General features: G+C 41.7%; 1 protein-coding gene across 4 annotated transcripts in view; it reads right to left on the bottom strand.

Annotated features, from left to right (window-relative positions):
* The window catches only part of Kif16b (kinesin family member 16B), a 265,927-nt gene that overhangs the window by 52,605 nt on the left and 197,294 nt on the right, over positions 1-16,028 (bottom strand). For all 4 annotated transcript variants that reach the window (XM_035447150.1, XM_035447149.1, XM_035447151.1 and 1 more), the window contains one exon: positions 2,993-3,082. In XM_035447150.1, coding sequence (XP_035303041.1) covers positions 2,993-3,082 — 90 coding nt within the window. The remainder of the gene's footprint in view (positions 1-2,992; positions 3,083-16,028) is intronic.

Raw genomic sequence — 16,028 nt, 5'->3', positions numbered from 1 at the left:
AACACCGACTTTGACTTTAGACATTCACATAGCCTCCTGTACAAACTGCAGACTTACCCTTCATCTTCCTTGCCATTTCCACTGGGTGTTTAAGAACATTTTCAAATTTAATCTATAAAATATATTTCTGGATTTGAGCTCTGCCATCCTAGAATCTGTTCTCCATATGAATGCTAAAATGACCTTTATACAGTGACACTGGGCCACTCTGTTGCCTTGTTTGTCTAACCTATGACTTCCCACAATTAAGAATACAGTTCAGTACCCTAAGTGGTCATGGACTCTGCCCTCATCCTGACCACATGTTCTATTCATCACTCAACTTTTGTTCTTGGATCAAATCCACCTTGGTCCCACCCCAGGACCTCTTTATCTGCTCTTTTCTTTGATGTGTTCAGCTCTGGACACCCATGCTTGTCTTCTTCACAATACTCAGACCTCAGCTGCTATCTGTTTGAGTCTTGCCTGGCCTGTGTGGTTAAAAACTAGCCAAGTCCTAGCACTTATGCCACAGTATTGCTGTCCTATTTGATTTACTCTGATAATTTACATGATTAGAAAGTACCTAAGGGATCTGTTTATTGTTAATCCTTTCTAATTCATGAGAAGCCAGGATGCCACTATCTTATTCTCAGCTATTCACAATGGAGTTGCTAAATACAAATCAGCTAATGAAGAGGCTAATGAACAAGTAAAGCCAGTTTGGTTTTCTTCATTTGAAGATTATAATATGTCAACTTGTTTATATGCAATCCTCCTCCACAGAAAGGTTTTTTGTTTTTTGTTTTTTTAACATAAACAGTCCCTGTTCAAATCTCCTTCCTGGCACCAGGCAACCCCTGATTTAAGAGTCTATTATGCCAAGCCCAGGTAAGCTTTCTTTTGTTGTGTATTTGCAGATGGCTTCTCTTGTGGAATTTTCTTTAAAATAAAAGCACACCAACAGAGATGTGCACTGGTCCTTTTTTAACTCTTCTGAATCTTACTCCACTCACTGAATTTGGATCTCATCTGGCCAGAGATCCCAAATATGAGAAGGCTTTTCATCGACATGCCAAGTACCTCCTTTCCCCACCCTCCTCACTGGAATTCTTCATAAGAGGCAAAATGACACCTACAACAAGCCTTCCTCAAGACAATCAGCTATTATTTTTCCTTGTTCACAGTCTGTCTCGATCCATAAGAATTTAAGATATGTAAGAGAAAAGACTTTTGCTCTTCTCCACTATAGTATTATAGGAAGCTAGAGGACTGAATATACAGAATGAGTTCAACTAATTAAAGACTGGAATAAAATGATCATGTAATAAGTGGTGTGTGCATGTGTACATGTGCATGCAGTTTATATCTTTTGTTTCAAACACAGCTCTTATTCTATTTACTACTCTGGTGCTTTAGTGACATTAATAATATATGACAAAATCTACTCATTATTAAAGAACTGATGTAGTAACTCATAACAAGGAAACTAATAAGCTGCAAGGTTCTCTTTAAAATCAAGCTGCTCTGTGTATTCAGTGTGTGTACAACAAAGTTCCTTTTAATTGTCAACAGTAGTTTGGGACATGAAGGTAAACTTTATGACTTGAATTAATATGGTTATTTCTCCAATGGAACCTTTTGAGAATACTGAACTATACAATGAACACCAGAAGCTTCCCCAATTCCTAAAAGATGACTAGCATGGCAGCTGAATAACAGAACTTCAAAGATGGCTTGACTTTACCTGGTTACCTTGAGACTTCAAATCAAGCAATAATTCTATTTTAAAAAACGTGTCCTTCGGCTGGGCTTTGGTGGCTCACACCTTTAATCCCAGCACTTGGGAGGCAGAGGCAGAGGCAGGCGGATCTCTGTGAGTTCGAGACCAGCCTGTTTGTTCTACAAGAGCAAGTTCCAGGACAGCCTCCAAACCCACAGAGAAGCCACAGAAAAACCAAAAAAAAAGTGTCCTTCCATTTTATATTGTTAAGAGAAGGTAAAAACCATGGCACTGTTAAAACATTGGCTTATTCATGTGATTCAAACTGGGCTACATTCTGACTGAAGAATGGTTCCAGCATGCACTTGGAGTTTATAGACAGTGCTGGGAGAGGTACTAGTGAAAGTGCACAAGGCAGTGACTGTTGACTGCTTGGCAGTCAGTCCCACCCTAAATTCCTACAGGGCTGACCTCCCACACAGCAAAATCACTGTCAACACTTGGGAACACAGTTCAGACTGGCCACATTTTCCCTTACTTAAACTTATTTTAAAATCCAGTATTTGTCCAAAAGAGATTATGAATGTATCAATACACTCTGGGTATCCAATCTATGCAATACTTTCTTGCTTCTAGATAATTTCATGCCAGGATTTATCCTATTCTTCATTGTGTGATGGCAAACAAAATCTCATGACTTGATTTCTCATTAAGTAGAGGTCTAAGCAGCGATGGAGTTTTCAAGAGAAAAAGCAGTAAATCCATTCTAATAAATGTATACCTATTTCATTTCAGTAGTTTATTTTGTTTTGGTTTTTGTTTTTGGCAACGGGGGTTTAATCTGTGTAACAGCCATGGCTAGCCTAGAACTCACTTTGTAGACCAGGCTACTCTCAGACTCAGAAATCTGCCTGCCTCTGTCTCCTGAGTGCTGGGATTAAAGGTGTGTGCCACCATGCCTGGCTCATTTTAGTAGATCGTATTGTTTAGTAGATCTTATTGTTATAAACAGATTAAAACATCTCAAATTAAGTTTATGTAAAAGATAGATTTGGTTACTGTCTACTATTTTCAAATTCTGTGTTCAGAAAATCTTTCAATTTTGTACAACAGAAATGTAATAAGGACAGAATGAAGACAGTAAGTTTGACAGATGAGTAACTGAAGTAAAAGTTGGTGATAGGATCTAGTGTTGGGAGACTGAGACAGGGAGGGTGTTGCTAATGCAATCAGCTCATTCACTTTATAAAATGAGTGCTCTTAATTGGAAATAATGATTTCATAACTCACCTCTGCATACTTTAGCTTCAATGTTTTATGCATTTCTCGAAAACGACTGTAACGCCTGAATACAGTCCATGTCTCATCTAGGACAGAAATCTATTAGCAAGGAAGCAAAAACAAGTCAGCATTAATTACAAGAAAAAAGTAACTAAACTTTTCAAAACATAATTTAAAAATTAAATTAAAAGTGATTAGCATGTAAAATATCTCCACAATTGAAAACATTAATCTAGCTGCATAAATATAAGTTATAAATAGTAACTGTGCCCTACTAAATAGGCATCTTCTGCTCCCATGTATTATTATGAGTAGCACCTATGTAAAGCTAGGGGCATAAGACCACCTCTTAAAGGATCACAAGAGTGTTTCTTAATGTGCTGACAAGATGGCTCAGAGGTAAATGAACCTGTCCCCAAGCCTGAAGACCTGAGTTCCATCCTCGGGGACCCACACAGTGAAGAGAGTTGACTCCTGAAAGTTGTCTTTGACCTCTAAATGCATGCCATGAAACATATATTTTACCCTTCCCCCCTTACTCACGAATGCACACACGACACACACAGATACAGAGTCTAAAATAAATTCTAAATAAAAATATTACCAAAAATAAAACTTATCTCTTAACTCCCCATCTGGCTGGTAGAATTCCAGAGGGATACATTTTTGGGTACAGCAATGTGTTCCACATAAAATGTCTAGTGTTAGTGTGGGTCACCACAGTAGACAGGAGGGAAAGACAGAGGAGTATCAGAGATAAAAATGGGTGAAGAGAAGAAGAAAAAAGAACAAAGAGAATTAAGGAAAATATTTCATTGTGTTTGTGATTACTACCTTATATACACAACAATGGGTTTTGCATTTCTCCAGGTAAAAGGTTCAGGCCTTATGCTGGCCTGCCCCAGTTACCTGGCAGAAACCACTCAGGCAGTACCCTGGTCAGCCCATGGTTCCATGGGAACTAAGTCTGCACACAGGTGTAAAGGACCCCTTTAAAAGACAGACCCCTGCACACTTATGCTCTCTTACTCACTGTCTCTCTTACTTTCCTGTGTTTCTCTCATCTCTCCCCGACCTGGAATAAACTATGGTTAATGTACTCTCTAGTTTGTGTTCCATCGCACCAGTTCCATCTTGAGGTTTCTTTTCTAATTTTTAAACTTTTACAAAATAACACCATGTTTATCTGGTTTTCTTGGGTAAATGCAAGCTCTACAACACACCACACCCATAGGAGCTGGCGATTTTTGGCAGCCCCTACAATCACACCCGAGTACTACCATCAACCTTGTTTCTTAGCTTCTCAGGTCTATTTGACACTGTTCTGAGCTCCAGACCACAAATCCAGCAGGGACAACTTTCTCTGAATGTTACATAGGCATTTCCAATTCAACTTGGCACAGGAGCACACCCAACACACCCAGCTAACCGGAGGAGCTGCAGCCACCCTCAGCTGTCCTCCTCTTAATATCCCCATGTCTGAAGAAGCTGCTGGGGCTTGTTAGCACTTTACTTTGCTAAGAGAAAAGGACCTAACTCTGTACCTGTCACCCACACTCTGCATGAGTGTGGTAAATCTTCACCTCACATTAGAGAAATGTGGAGGAAACCTTAAGGGCATCAGTAGAAGAGTAGCCACAATAAAAGAACAGCCAGGAAGGGAGCTTCAGGAATCCCATCATGGTCTGATTTGCTTACTTCTCTATTGGCAAAGGAGCCTTTCTGGGGACGGGGGGGGGGGGGGTGGGGGGGGGGGGGGGGGGGTGGGGGGGTGGGTGGGGTGGGGGGGTAAGGGTGGGGGGTGGGGTGGGGTGGGTCTCTGTACATAATAATAATTTTATTATTAGGATTTTCTATTTGTTTTTCATTAACATTTTACTAACGGCAGGCTTCTTGTCATGAGTTTCTTTGCAAACAGGTATTTCCATAAGAAACAAGGAGTTACTAAGGAAGTGACAATACAGGTGCTGGGCCACTGCTGCTGTACGACTTTGAGGCCAGTGTGCTAGGCAGGCAAGCTGGGGAACACCGCTCCTGGCAGCCAGGCTGGGAGGTTTTCCTCTTCTTATCCCTCCCTCCTCACCAGACCTTGCTGAGTCAGAGCTGAGGCACAGAGGGCAGGGCTGACACAAGCAGTGGAGTAGAAAAGGGTAATACATGGCCTTAGGTAGACAGGAACCAGGCATGCAAGAGAGAACTAGAGCACGGAGGAGGCCTTTCATCTTCCCACATGGCTGGTGGTGCATGATGCCGGGAAAGCCAGAGCATTACTGGAACTACTTCTATGCTGTGGGAGTAGGAAGACAGGAGGTCTCAGAGGCCAGGTGAGGTGCTATTTTATTGGGATGAGAAAGACAATGAAGGAAGTTTAAGTTTTGCCCATGACTCAGAGGCCAATGCCTCCCTCAGGGAAAACCTTTCCACTGGACTTCTGGAACCCATGGTGGAGCTCCTTTAAGATCTCTCCAGACTTCAGAACACAGCAGGAACATCTGTCACCTCTGATCTGCTTGAAAGTGATTCCTGCAGAATCACAGCTCAAACAGTCTGTGAAAGTAGAAGCCAGCAGAGGAATCCACACCACTAATACTCTCTGTGGGCTCTGTTCCTCTGCACCAAGTGTGAGCCTCATGTGTCTCCACCCTAGGCAGGAAACACACAACAGCTCCAGTTCAAACCAGTTCTCTAGAGCACCAAGTTGCAGCACACCTTGTTTCCCAAAAAAAATGAGTCAATTCTCTTCTTCAGCACACCAATGTCTTTACTCCATCTCATTATCCCCACAACCATCTAAACAGAATATCACTCTTGTTGGGGAATATTGTTTAAGGTGTGTGACTTTTGTTTATGCTGCATTTGTTTAATTCTGTGAAGCTGTGATTCTTTGTCTAAAACACCTGATGGTCTAATACAGCTGAATGGCCAATAGAGAGGCAGGAACAAGGATAGATGGGGCTGGCAGGCAGAGAGAATAAATAGAAGGAAAGGAGAGAACAAGGAGAGGAGGATATCAGGGGCCAACTGCCCAGTCACCAGGCCAGTCATGCAGTAAGAAGGAAAGTAAGCTATGCAGAAGTAAGAAAGATAAAAGCCCTGAGGGACAGAGTAGAAGGGTTAATTTAAGATACGAAAGCCTGGCTAGAAATAAGCCAAGCTAAGGCTGGGCATTCATAAGTAATAGTAAGACTCCGTGTGTGATTTCTTTGGGAGCCAGGCGATGAGCCCCTCAAAAAGCCAAGAGTAAAACATCACACAATACACTCTGCCATCTTAAACTCCCACCTTACCTCCCTTTCCTTTCCTGCTGGCCTTGCACACTGTTCCTTCCATTGAAACAAACTTCTTTTCAAAGGCTTACTTATGGTATCAATTTACTTCTTCCTGTTTTCCCCTGAATCCACACTAGAGTAACATCCCACCAAAGTCATCACTATTAAACACATGGGTTAATTCTTAATCACGTTCTCACTTCACCTCTGGGAAGGACCCTAGAAGAGCGGACTCAGCCCTCCTGCTCACAAACATCTTCACTTGGCTTCCAGGCTGCTACTCTTTTATCGTTACACTTTTCTTTGCTGGGATTTCTCATCTTGCTGACCTCTAAACATCAAATACACCAGGCTTTTGTCCTTGGACATGTTTTATTTTCTACCTGCATACTCTCCTTTAGTAATCTCATTGCTCAAATATACAGGCTAGGACTCCCTGGGTGGACATCTCCATCTGCTGAACCTACAGTCACATATCCTTCTGCTTACATGGATGTCCAAAATGCACCTCAATCTCAACAAGGTCAAACCTCATCCTGTACCCCATTTCAGTCAATGTCATTCTGCTCATTCAATCCCAAACCATGGTGCTGTCTTTAATGCCCCTTTTCTTACACCTTATATGAAATCAATCAACAATCCCTGCATTTTAATTATTTCGACTATGACTCTGGACTTTTGTCACCAGTTCCACCATCTCTGCCTAATTATTTTCAACAGATTTTAGTGTTGGTCCCATGATTGTGCTTGTATCCCTTCTCATTGTTCCCTTCATTCTTTTGCCAAAGGGGTCTTACTAAACGCTGTCAGTTGAGGCCATATCTTTGCTCAAATAGAACATGGCCCAAGACATCCCATTCCATTGATGTGCAAGCTTGAGTTCTCTACCAGACATCCAAGGGTCTCTATGCTGTCTTCTCCTTGGCCTCATCTAAAACCACTCCAGACTTCAGGCTTACCCAGAAGTTATCTTGGTTTTGGTTTTCCTTCTCCACTAAAATGTGAGTTCCAGGAAAGGGTTTATCTATCTATCTATCTATCTATCTATCTATCTATCTATCTATCTATCCCTACTGCTTACAGCTCTTTAGAAGAGAATGTAACACACAAGAGGCATCCTAAAGAACAGCTGGAAGATCAAGCCTAAGACAGACTTGTATATAATTTCTTCAGGTAGAAAATGCCTTTAAAAAGATCAAACACAATTAGGGTGAGGCAAACTGGGCTCTGAGCCTAGGGTACTCTGGTCCATCTTTTTTTCCTCTGTGGCTTTTACAGCTTTCTAACACCTAATCACTGCCTGAAGTCTCTAGTCTCAAGTGAGAGAAACAGCACATCAGACCCACAGCACAACTGTGGGTACCACTCTTCTTTCTCTCAGCATCCCTGGGATAGTGCCTTCCTAAAGAAGTCCAACTACTCTAACCTTAAACTGCAAATCCTGGCATACATAGGACAGTGAGATGGAAGCAGAAACTCCAAGTCCCTTCCTAACATTGTGTGCCTCAAAGGATTCAATTATACCCTCTTTGTTTCTTTGGTGTCAGTCCTGAGTGCTTATAATAGGAGCAGTGTGCTTTTATGGTGTGCAGGTGGAAAGAAAGACATGGACCAGTGTGGTGAGGACTATGCTTATCTATATTTTCATATTCAGACTGGGCTTAATGAGGTCATAATGGAACCATAGCAGAAATAGAAATGTTAATAGAACTCAGATGCTATAGTGGTAGAGAGTTTGCCCAGCATGCACAGTGCCATTTCTTTGGTCCCTCACACCAAACAGTAACAAAGGGGGTAGGGGCTGAAAAGTGAAGATCATTACTGGCACTTTGACAATGAATAATTTTGTGCCCAATATCTAAGGATTTTAATAACCTGATATACACGTGCCAGTGGTTTTTGCCCTCATACTTAAGTTCATTATCTCGAGCAGTATGAACTAACTAGAATCGTAAATCTCACTTAGAAAGTTGTTAGAAATGTATATTCAGGAGTTTTCACCTACACCTCTGCTCAGAACACAGCCACTGGGCTTCAACACTACTGCCCATGGGATTCTGATGTGGGCAGTCATGCTCTACCTCCGTTCTAGCACCAAAACCCTCAGCTAGAATCCAGAGATTCTTCAAGATAACTCAATGTTACACATCTAATGGCAGCCCCCAGCACTAAACAACCTCACCCCCCAGAGAACTTGTGAACACAAAACATGACATGTTTATAAGGATCTTCTGAATGGCCTCATGAGCCACACATGCCTTTCCCTAATAGGAGGGGTCTTCTGAGTTTCACGGTGGGGTGTCCACTAAAATTGCTCCCTCCATGGCATTCTCTCATTCTTTTGTCCCCAGAGGAATCATTTAATATCCCCTCTCTCGTTCTTGATCATTTAGTTCACATTGTTGTCAAAGCACATGTCAAAGATACTAATTACATAATTATGTCACACTAACTGATTCATGCAATGAATTGTATAACTCTATCCTACAAAGTCTTACGTCTTCTAAGGAAGTAAGACATCTGCCTTTGGAAGTATCTGGGGTGAAACAGAGTCTCATTGCAAGAAACATACACAGGGCACCTAAAATTTACAGGAGATTCTGTTGGCTTTTCAAACCAGGTGAGAACGCAGACCTTGCAGACCCGTCAGAAGGCAGAGCAGGACTGTTCTGGTGACTTGAGGAGTAGCTCACTCACCGATTTCTTGGGAGTAATCGAAATAGCAGGTCTTTTTATTTTTAACTGCACTGAGAATATGGCACATCCTCCGGAGATTTCAAACACAAGGTGATAGGGAGCCACACAGAGATTTTCAAATTCTTTACCCTGAGATTTTTATCTGAGCAGAGGTTACAGACAAAAATGGGAAAGGGATAAGCTTCCCATCTCATATATTTAAGACTTGCTTTATCTAGCAAAATATAAGTAAGGTGTAGACAATGTTGATGTGGAATGACACTTAATAGCAATTGTCTCAGAAAGGAGGAAGGCCCTGTGTGACATCCCTGCATGAACATGGTCAAAGCCCTTCTTGCTGATGGAAAGAACTATGCTGAGAACGGAGGCTATCTCATGTAAAGTTTGGAAGCAGACACAGAGAAATGCAAAACACAAATTGAAGTCCCAGCTTGCTCTAAATTAAAACTGGGTATAGGGCAGGATTTTGATCATGAGGAGAGGGACAGCAGATCAGCAAAACAGATGAGTCAGACTTAAGCCGTCAGTCAATTATTTCCTTTAGCGTTGAGAAGGCAAGGCATCATTGCCTCATGCTTCTGAGGAGCAAATTGATTACTTCTCTCTCGCTGATACAAATCCATCTTTCCTGGGCCGTAAAATGATCAAGTGCATCTTAAACACCATAAACATGTCCACAAGATGGACTGCATTTACTTACAAACAATTCTCAACTGAGTGCTTCCCACAAGTTTATCTTACATATGTATTTTGCTGGGTTAGGGATTGCCGATTTTTAAATATGTCATCAGTAACATTTGCTGCTGTACAACTGTCTTCCTGAGAACAGCATCAACAGTTTGTTTTCCGAAGAAAAAGACTCTAACTAGCCCCCATTTAAATAAATTACTTGAAGGGATCCTTAATATACACATTAAGCATAACTCTTAAGCATGCTTGTGGGGACTTTAGCTACATCCTCAATGTGTGTTTGTGTACACAGGAAACACTCATGCGTGCAGTTTCACTAACATGTCACGCCACAGAACATGGGTCAATAAGCACTTTCTAAACTTCTGGCCAAGATGGCCCATGCGGTATGGAAAGAAGTCATTGACTCTTGTTTATAGTTATTTTTATATCATTCTCTTTATATCACTGCTTCTGTTGGTGTTATTTAATACACAATAGGTATAATTAATGAATTATAAACTTTAGGAAAAATAAAAAGTCATATGGGCTATGCCTGCTTAGTAATTTTTCCCCGTTAGGTACTTGTGATTACAAATATTTATATGTGTTGGGGATGTAGCTCAGCGGTAGATCACATAAATAGCATGTGTAAAGCCATGGGTTCCATTCCCAGAACAGAAAAAAAAAAAAAAAGATAGGTGATATTAACGATTTTAAGCAGAAGCTAGAAAATGATAAATTCATGAAGGTCTCACTATTCCAAAGATGACAGAATCTAATTCACTAATTAGACTCAATGTCTTAAGTAAAACATGAAATATATTCTGAAAGTATGGATCTGTGGAGAAATACACATCAGTACATTAGCTTTAATTAAAATCTCTTCAGACAACTGCTGCAAAAAGAACTAGCCAAGAGTGTTAACTGAAGCCAACATCCCATTAAGCACAGAAATACCCTGTATTGAACACAGTTGTTCTCCCATCCTCTTCTTTCATATCTACCCCCAGCATCACCAAACTTGTCAGCAAGGGCCAAGTGACCAATTGTGTACTGATTTCCAGTAGGGACAAATAGCCCAAAGATGCTGAGTCTGTTGGCCATGTCCACTGCAGACTCCTGCTGGTCTCTTCCTTACAGAACCACTCAGCTTGGAGGCCAGAGTTGGACTTGGGTCAGTTTTTCTGACCCCAGACCAACATCTCAACATTTGTGGATCCTTCAGCCCAATAGCGGGACCTATCAGAACATCTCCCCACATCAGGAGGTCCATGGTGTTTCTTTTCTCTGCTTGTAGCTAGAATGAACTACAAGCTACATCAGCTTGGCATCATCAATCCACTGTGCAAATCTTTTTCAATTACATTTTCTGTGATGAGCATTTCAAATATTCTAGCTTTTCAGTTCCCACAATGAGGTTTTTGTACTCATCTAGAATGACAGGAGTTGCTCAAGAACAATTCCCACAGCCTCCTTCCAGTGTCTTTGAAAAATGACACTGCTGATACTCAGTCCTGAGCATTTCAAAACCCTTCCTGCCTTCTGCATTTGCCATTCTCACCTTTGAGTTCCTCTCCAAGGTGAACCCCAAACTCTACTGTATTCTATTAACAATATATCACTTGTGCTTCTCTGAGACCAGTGTTGCTACTGCCTAGACTTTCCCTCCCTCCATTCATCAAGCCCACACATCCCTCTCACAGGAACAATGCTGCAGGACCACCTGGCCATCTCCCGACTACCTTCCTCGAGCCTCCTATTTCTATTGTTCCACTTCTATGCACGTTTCTTTCCCACCCTGGATGCTGATGTGGGACCCCTTTTCATCTTTTCTGTCCATCTGTTGCTTAATGTTTCCAAGAGGTGCATGTGTGCTTGTATATTACAAAGCCACGGAGATACATATTAAGTAATAAGTGGATAACGAGGACAATTGTTTCTCCACCCAGTGCACAGAGGTTCTTCCCAATAAATTACATTTTGACTACATTTCCTAGTTCCTCTCCTCTCTGAAGGCAGTAGAGTGACCTGCATCTTTGTCCTTTTCTGACTTATCGACAAATCAACTCTGTAGAGTTTTTGGTAAGTTGGCACTAGAGGAGATAAGGAAGAGGCCAAAGAATTATAAAGTAAAGCAAAAAAAAAAATGTCATTTATCACATTTCCTTTGGAGAGAACGCTGCACTGATTTAGAAAGGACACATAAATAAATGACTTGTACACTTCGATAACAGCAGGTTGGTATGAGGCTCCTAAATGACACAGGAAGAATCCAAAGGAAATGGCCTAAAAGGGTGGATTTAGCTAATTTCGGAGTCCTTGCCCCTGAGTATCAAAGGCAAACCAACGGGCAGGGGTTGCATTCGTGGCTTGGTGAAGGTCAGGAGTTACTGCTGGAAGAGAGACCTAGGAAACAGTGGAAAGGCTTGTGCTGTGCTAAATACATACTACGACGTGGCTGAGTTTTACTGTTCTTTCCTTGGCATGCAATGTAGTGCTTCTCTGCATTCCCATGGACACTCAGGGTTCATTTATTTCTCTTGCCAGTGAGTCTAAAGAAGAGATGGTCTCAACAGCCTGAGATTTTATAGAGAGAGAGAGACAGACAGAGAGAGAGACACACACATACACACACACACACACACACACACAGAGAGAGAGAGAGAGAGAGAGAGAGAGAGAGAGAGAGAGAGAGAGAGAGAGAGAGTCAGTAGGCATCCAGGAACTCTGGAGGCAAGCAACAAGCTTCCATGTGTCTCATTTCAGACCACTTAAGAAGTCCTGAACTGAGCAGGAACAGATTTCCCATAGCACCGTGTCCTATCAGTGGGCAGTTGCTAAAATCCCATCTCAAGAAATTTAAATGAAGAGGTTGGCCTCTGCAGAAGGGGCCTGATCCCAAGACAGTGTACTGTGCAAGCAAAAGTTGTCTAATTGCAGTCCTAGTGCTAATACACAGGTGGGAAGAACATGGAGTCTGGAGACTGGGGATTCCTGGATCAGAGTCCCAGGCAAATTTTAGGTCCTTCTGCCTTTCCCATTCTCTAGGAAAAGGCAGGAGGCCCTTCTGCATAGATGTACTATGAACAAGTAGAAAACTTGCCTCAGAGACTTGAGTTTGGTCCTAACCTGTGGTACCATGAAAATGACTCGAGGGCTGTGTGCTGAATTAACACCAATTTTAGACAGCCATGAAGTAATTAAAGCAAATGGGACTTTCTAGCTGGCACAAACCCAGCCTTCTTGAGTAACAACACAAATAAATGCTTCATGGTTCAATCTTAGCATCTTAAAAAACAGGGGATATACTGCTTATTTTAGTATATTTACCTTATATGGTGGGTTGAAAGTTTTCTGACAGAATGTATGAAGGCCCTGGCTTTCAAACCCGGGCATTTTATGTAGGTGCTGAATGGGGGAATTGCTCTACTTTAAAAGTATAGCAAACTCTAAAGGTGACAGGTTATTCTTTCAGGCCTCAACTTTTTCAGCTGATAACGTGGACTCATGAGAAACACATGGATGAAGGAGATAGCGTGAGGTCAAAGGCACAATGATGCTTGGGACTCAGACATGGCTGCTCCTCACTCAGTCCTGAATGAGATAACTTCATCGAGCTCCTCCTCTGAAGGCTTAGGGATTGAAGAGGCAGACAGATATTAAGGGGCAGAGGGGATGGATGACGACAAGAAAGCAGTATTTTCCAGACACAAGAGGGCTGATGCAAGTATGAACTCAAAGAGATTGTGGCAGCATGCATAAGACTCAAGTGTGATGAGGTTTCAGCACTGAAAGGGTGAAGTGGACATGTGGTCCCACCCTAACCAAAAAGCTGTTTGCTTTTGATACCTGCTGGTCCTGGGCAAAGCCGTTTTCAATGCAGCATCACTGAATGTATCAACTACACTGCAGGACAGGCCCCAGGACCAAGAATAGTTCTTTTCTGTGGATTTTCTGTTTCATTTTCCTTTGTTTTCATATTTCTCTTTTATTAGTATTTTGCTTGATCTTTTTTGAAAAGTTTTGCTTTTAAAGAGAGAAAGAACATAAAGTTGGGTGGGAAAGGAAGTGGGGAGGGTTTAGGAAGAGTTGGGGGAAGTCAGTATCAAAAGGGATTGCATGAAACAAATTTTTAATTAAAAATTTAAAAGAAAGTCTTCTCCTAAAGAAATCCTTCTCTGATGACTGCTGGAAGGTGAGGGTTTCCATGAGCAACAACTGCAAATCATTCACTTGTGTAACCAACATTCTAGGAAGAGAGAGAGAAAATCCTTAAAGCTGTGACTTTAAGAAACATGGACATATTCTTAAACACTTGGTTGAGGCTGAAAAACAAGACAGGTGGCTGAGGGTGTGGCCACTTCTCTACTGAGACTCAGTTTCATTTCTTTCTAGCCATTCCCTGAATATTTACTTTGTGGGAAAAAACACAGGGGTCTTCCTGGAGGCAACATAAAAGATTAGTTAGTTTGTAACAAAACCTGGGAAGAGAAAAACAATGTTTTTGTTTGTTAGTTTGTTTGCTGTCTCTCTCTCTCTCCCTCTCTCTCTCTCACCCAACCCGCTGCCACTTCTCTTTCTGTATAAGACAAAATTCTTTGTTTTCTTTTTGGGAATTCTACTCAGGTTTTTATTTTTTAAGATTTTATTCTATTATTGTGTCTACATACACGTTTGTACATGTATGCAGGTATGTGAATGTGGAAGCCAGAATAGTGTATCACATCCCCTGGGTCTGGAGTTACAGCTAGCTGTGAGCCACCCAACATGGGTGGACCTGGTCTAACCCTCTGCAAGAGCAACAAGCACTCTTTTTATCCCCTAGTGATTTATTTATTTTTCTTTTTTGCAGATTTTTTAAATTTGAATTAGAAACAAGATTGCTTTACATGTCAATCCCCCGTTCCCTCTCCCTCCCCTCCCACCCACCCCCAACTAGTAGCCTATCACATATCCTTTCTGCTCCCCATGGGTGAGAGAACTGGGGATTGACACCCCTGTGTGTCTTGACTCAGGGAATATCCCTCTATTGGAATGGGCTCCCAAAAGCTATCCCTATGCTAGGGATAAGTACTGAACTACAGGAGGTCCCGTAGATTTCCTAGGTTTCTTCACTGAAACCTAGTGAAGTTCCTGGGGTCTGGATCAGTCAACAAAATTCTTAAAGAGTAGAAACAGAATTTAAGAAGACAAAATCACTGGTGAATGTGACTCTTCAAAATCCTATGTAATTTCTTTGGCTGCTATTTACACTGTAGAACAGCACACACACTGGGTCTTGGCTCTAGATGGCCAGAACAAGTGCAGCTCCCTTTGTCTCAGCTCTGCTAATCCACACACAGGGAGATCATCTATCACATAACTAATAGGAAACAGGCCCAGATGCCAACACACCACTCTTTCTGAACATTTATATTCTATCAAGTTGGGAGCAAGTACTTCTAAAAGATGTATGTGTGTGTGGTTTTTCTAATAGACTGGAATGGCTCTCGTTTTTGTTCTGCCAAGGAAAGAGAGAGAGAGAGAGAGAGAGAGAGAGAGAGAGAGAGAGAGAGAGAGAGAGAGAGAGAGAGAGAGAGAGAGAGAAGTTTCTCTGACTGTAAATGTAACTACTGCAACTCCTCTTAAACTGCACATTTCCTGGGCATTTCTTCAGGATCTGCCCACCACCAAACCCTCCTCCAGCTTTGTCAGAGACTTAACAGGAATTCCACTTTACAAAGTATGCAAGATTTGGTCAGAATTCAAGACAAAAAGTGTAAATGTGTGTGTGCATGCATGTGCAGGAAATTGTGCAAGGAGGCAAGGATTGGGAAATGGCTATTATGGTTAAGGCAATACTAAAATATGTTCTCCTTTTAAAAAGTACAGGAATTATTGACACATACAAGGTACATTAAAACAAGAAAGGGAATGAGTACAGTTCCCTAGATTTAGATACCTACCATGAGGCATGTGCGATCTGGGCCTGCTTACCATCTGTATGGCCTTAGGCAAGTCATTATGATTTCTTACTTTGTGTAATATAACAAATACCCTCATTTTGGAACATTCTCTGTATTTGTAGAAATGACTGGCAAAATGCTTGGGGGCAAAGAAGGTTCTGGGATAGATGTTAGCTTTCTTTTTTTCATGAGGAGCTGCAAAGTCAATGGTGTACAGAGCAGCAAGGTGGGGGAGGCTCAGGGGAGTAAATGGCAATACGGAACACGAGTCAACCTCATTAATTGAGAACATTTGACCATGTGGACGGTTGATACTCACAAGAAGTAAGCACATTGATGGAACAAGTTGAAAGCTCAGGGAATATATGAAGATCTCATATATCAGAAGTGGGGGTTCAGGCATCTTAAGCCACACAACTCAAGAGCAGTCACTGCCACTGATGGTCTACATAGTTGTGCTGG

Source organism: Cricetulus griseus, chromosome 6 (genome assembly GCF_003668045.3).
Source record: "Cricetulus griseus strain 17A/GY chromosome 6, alternate assembly CriGri-PICRH-1.0, whole genome shotgun sequence".
Lineage (NCBI taxonomy): Eukaryota > Metazoa > Chordata > Mammalia > Rodentia > Cricetidae > Cricetulus > Cricetulus griseus.
Note: the sequence above shows the minus strand (reverse complement) of the source record. Positions and strands in the feature narration are given on the sequence as shown.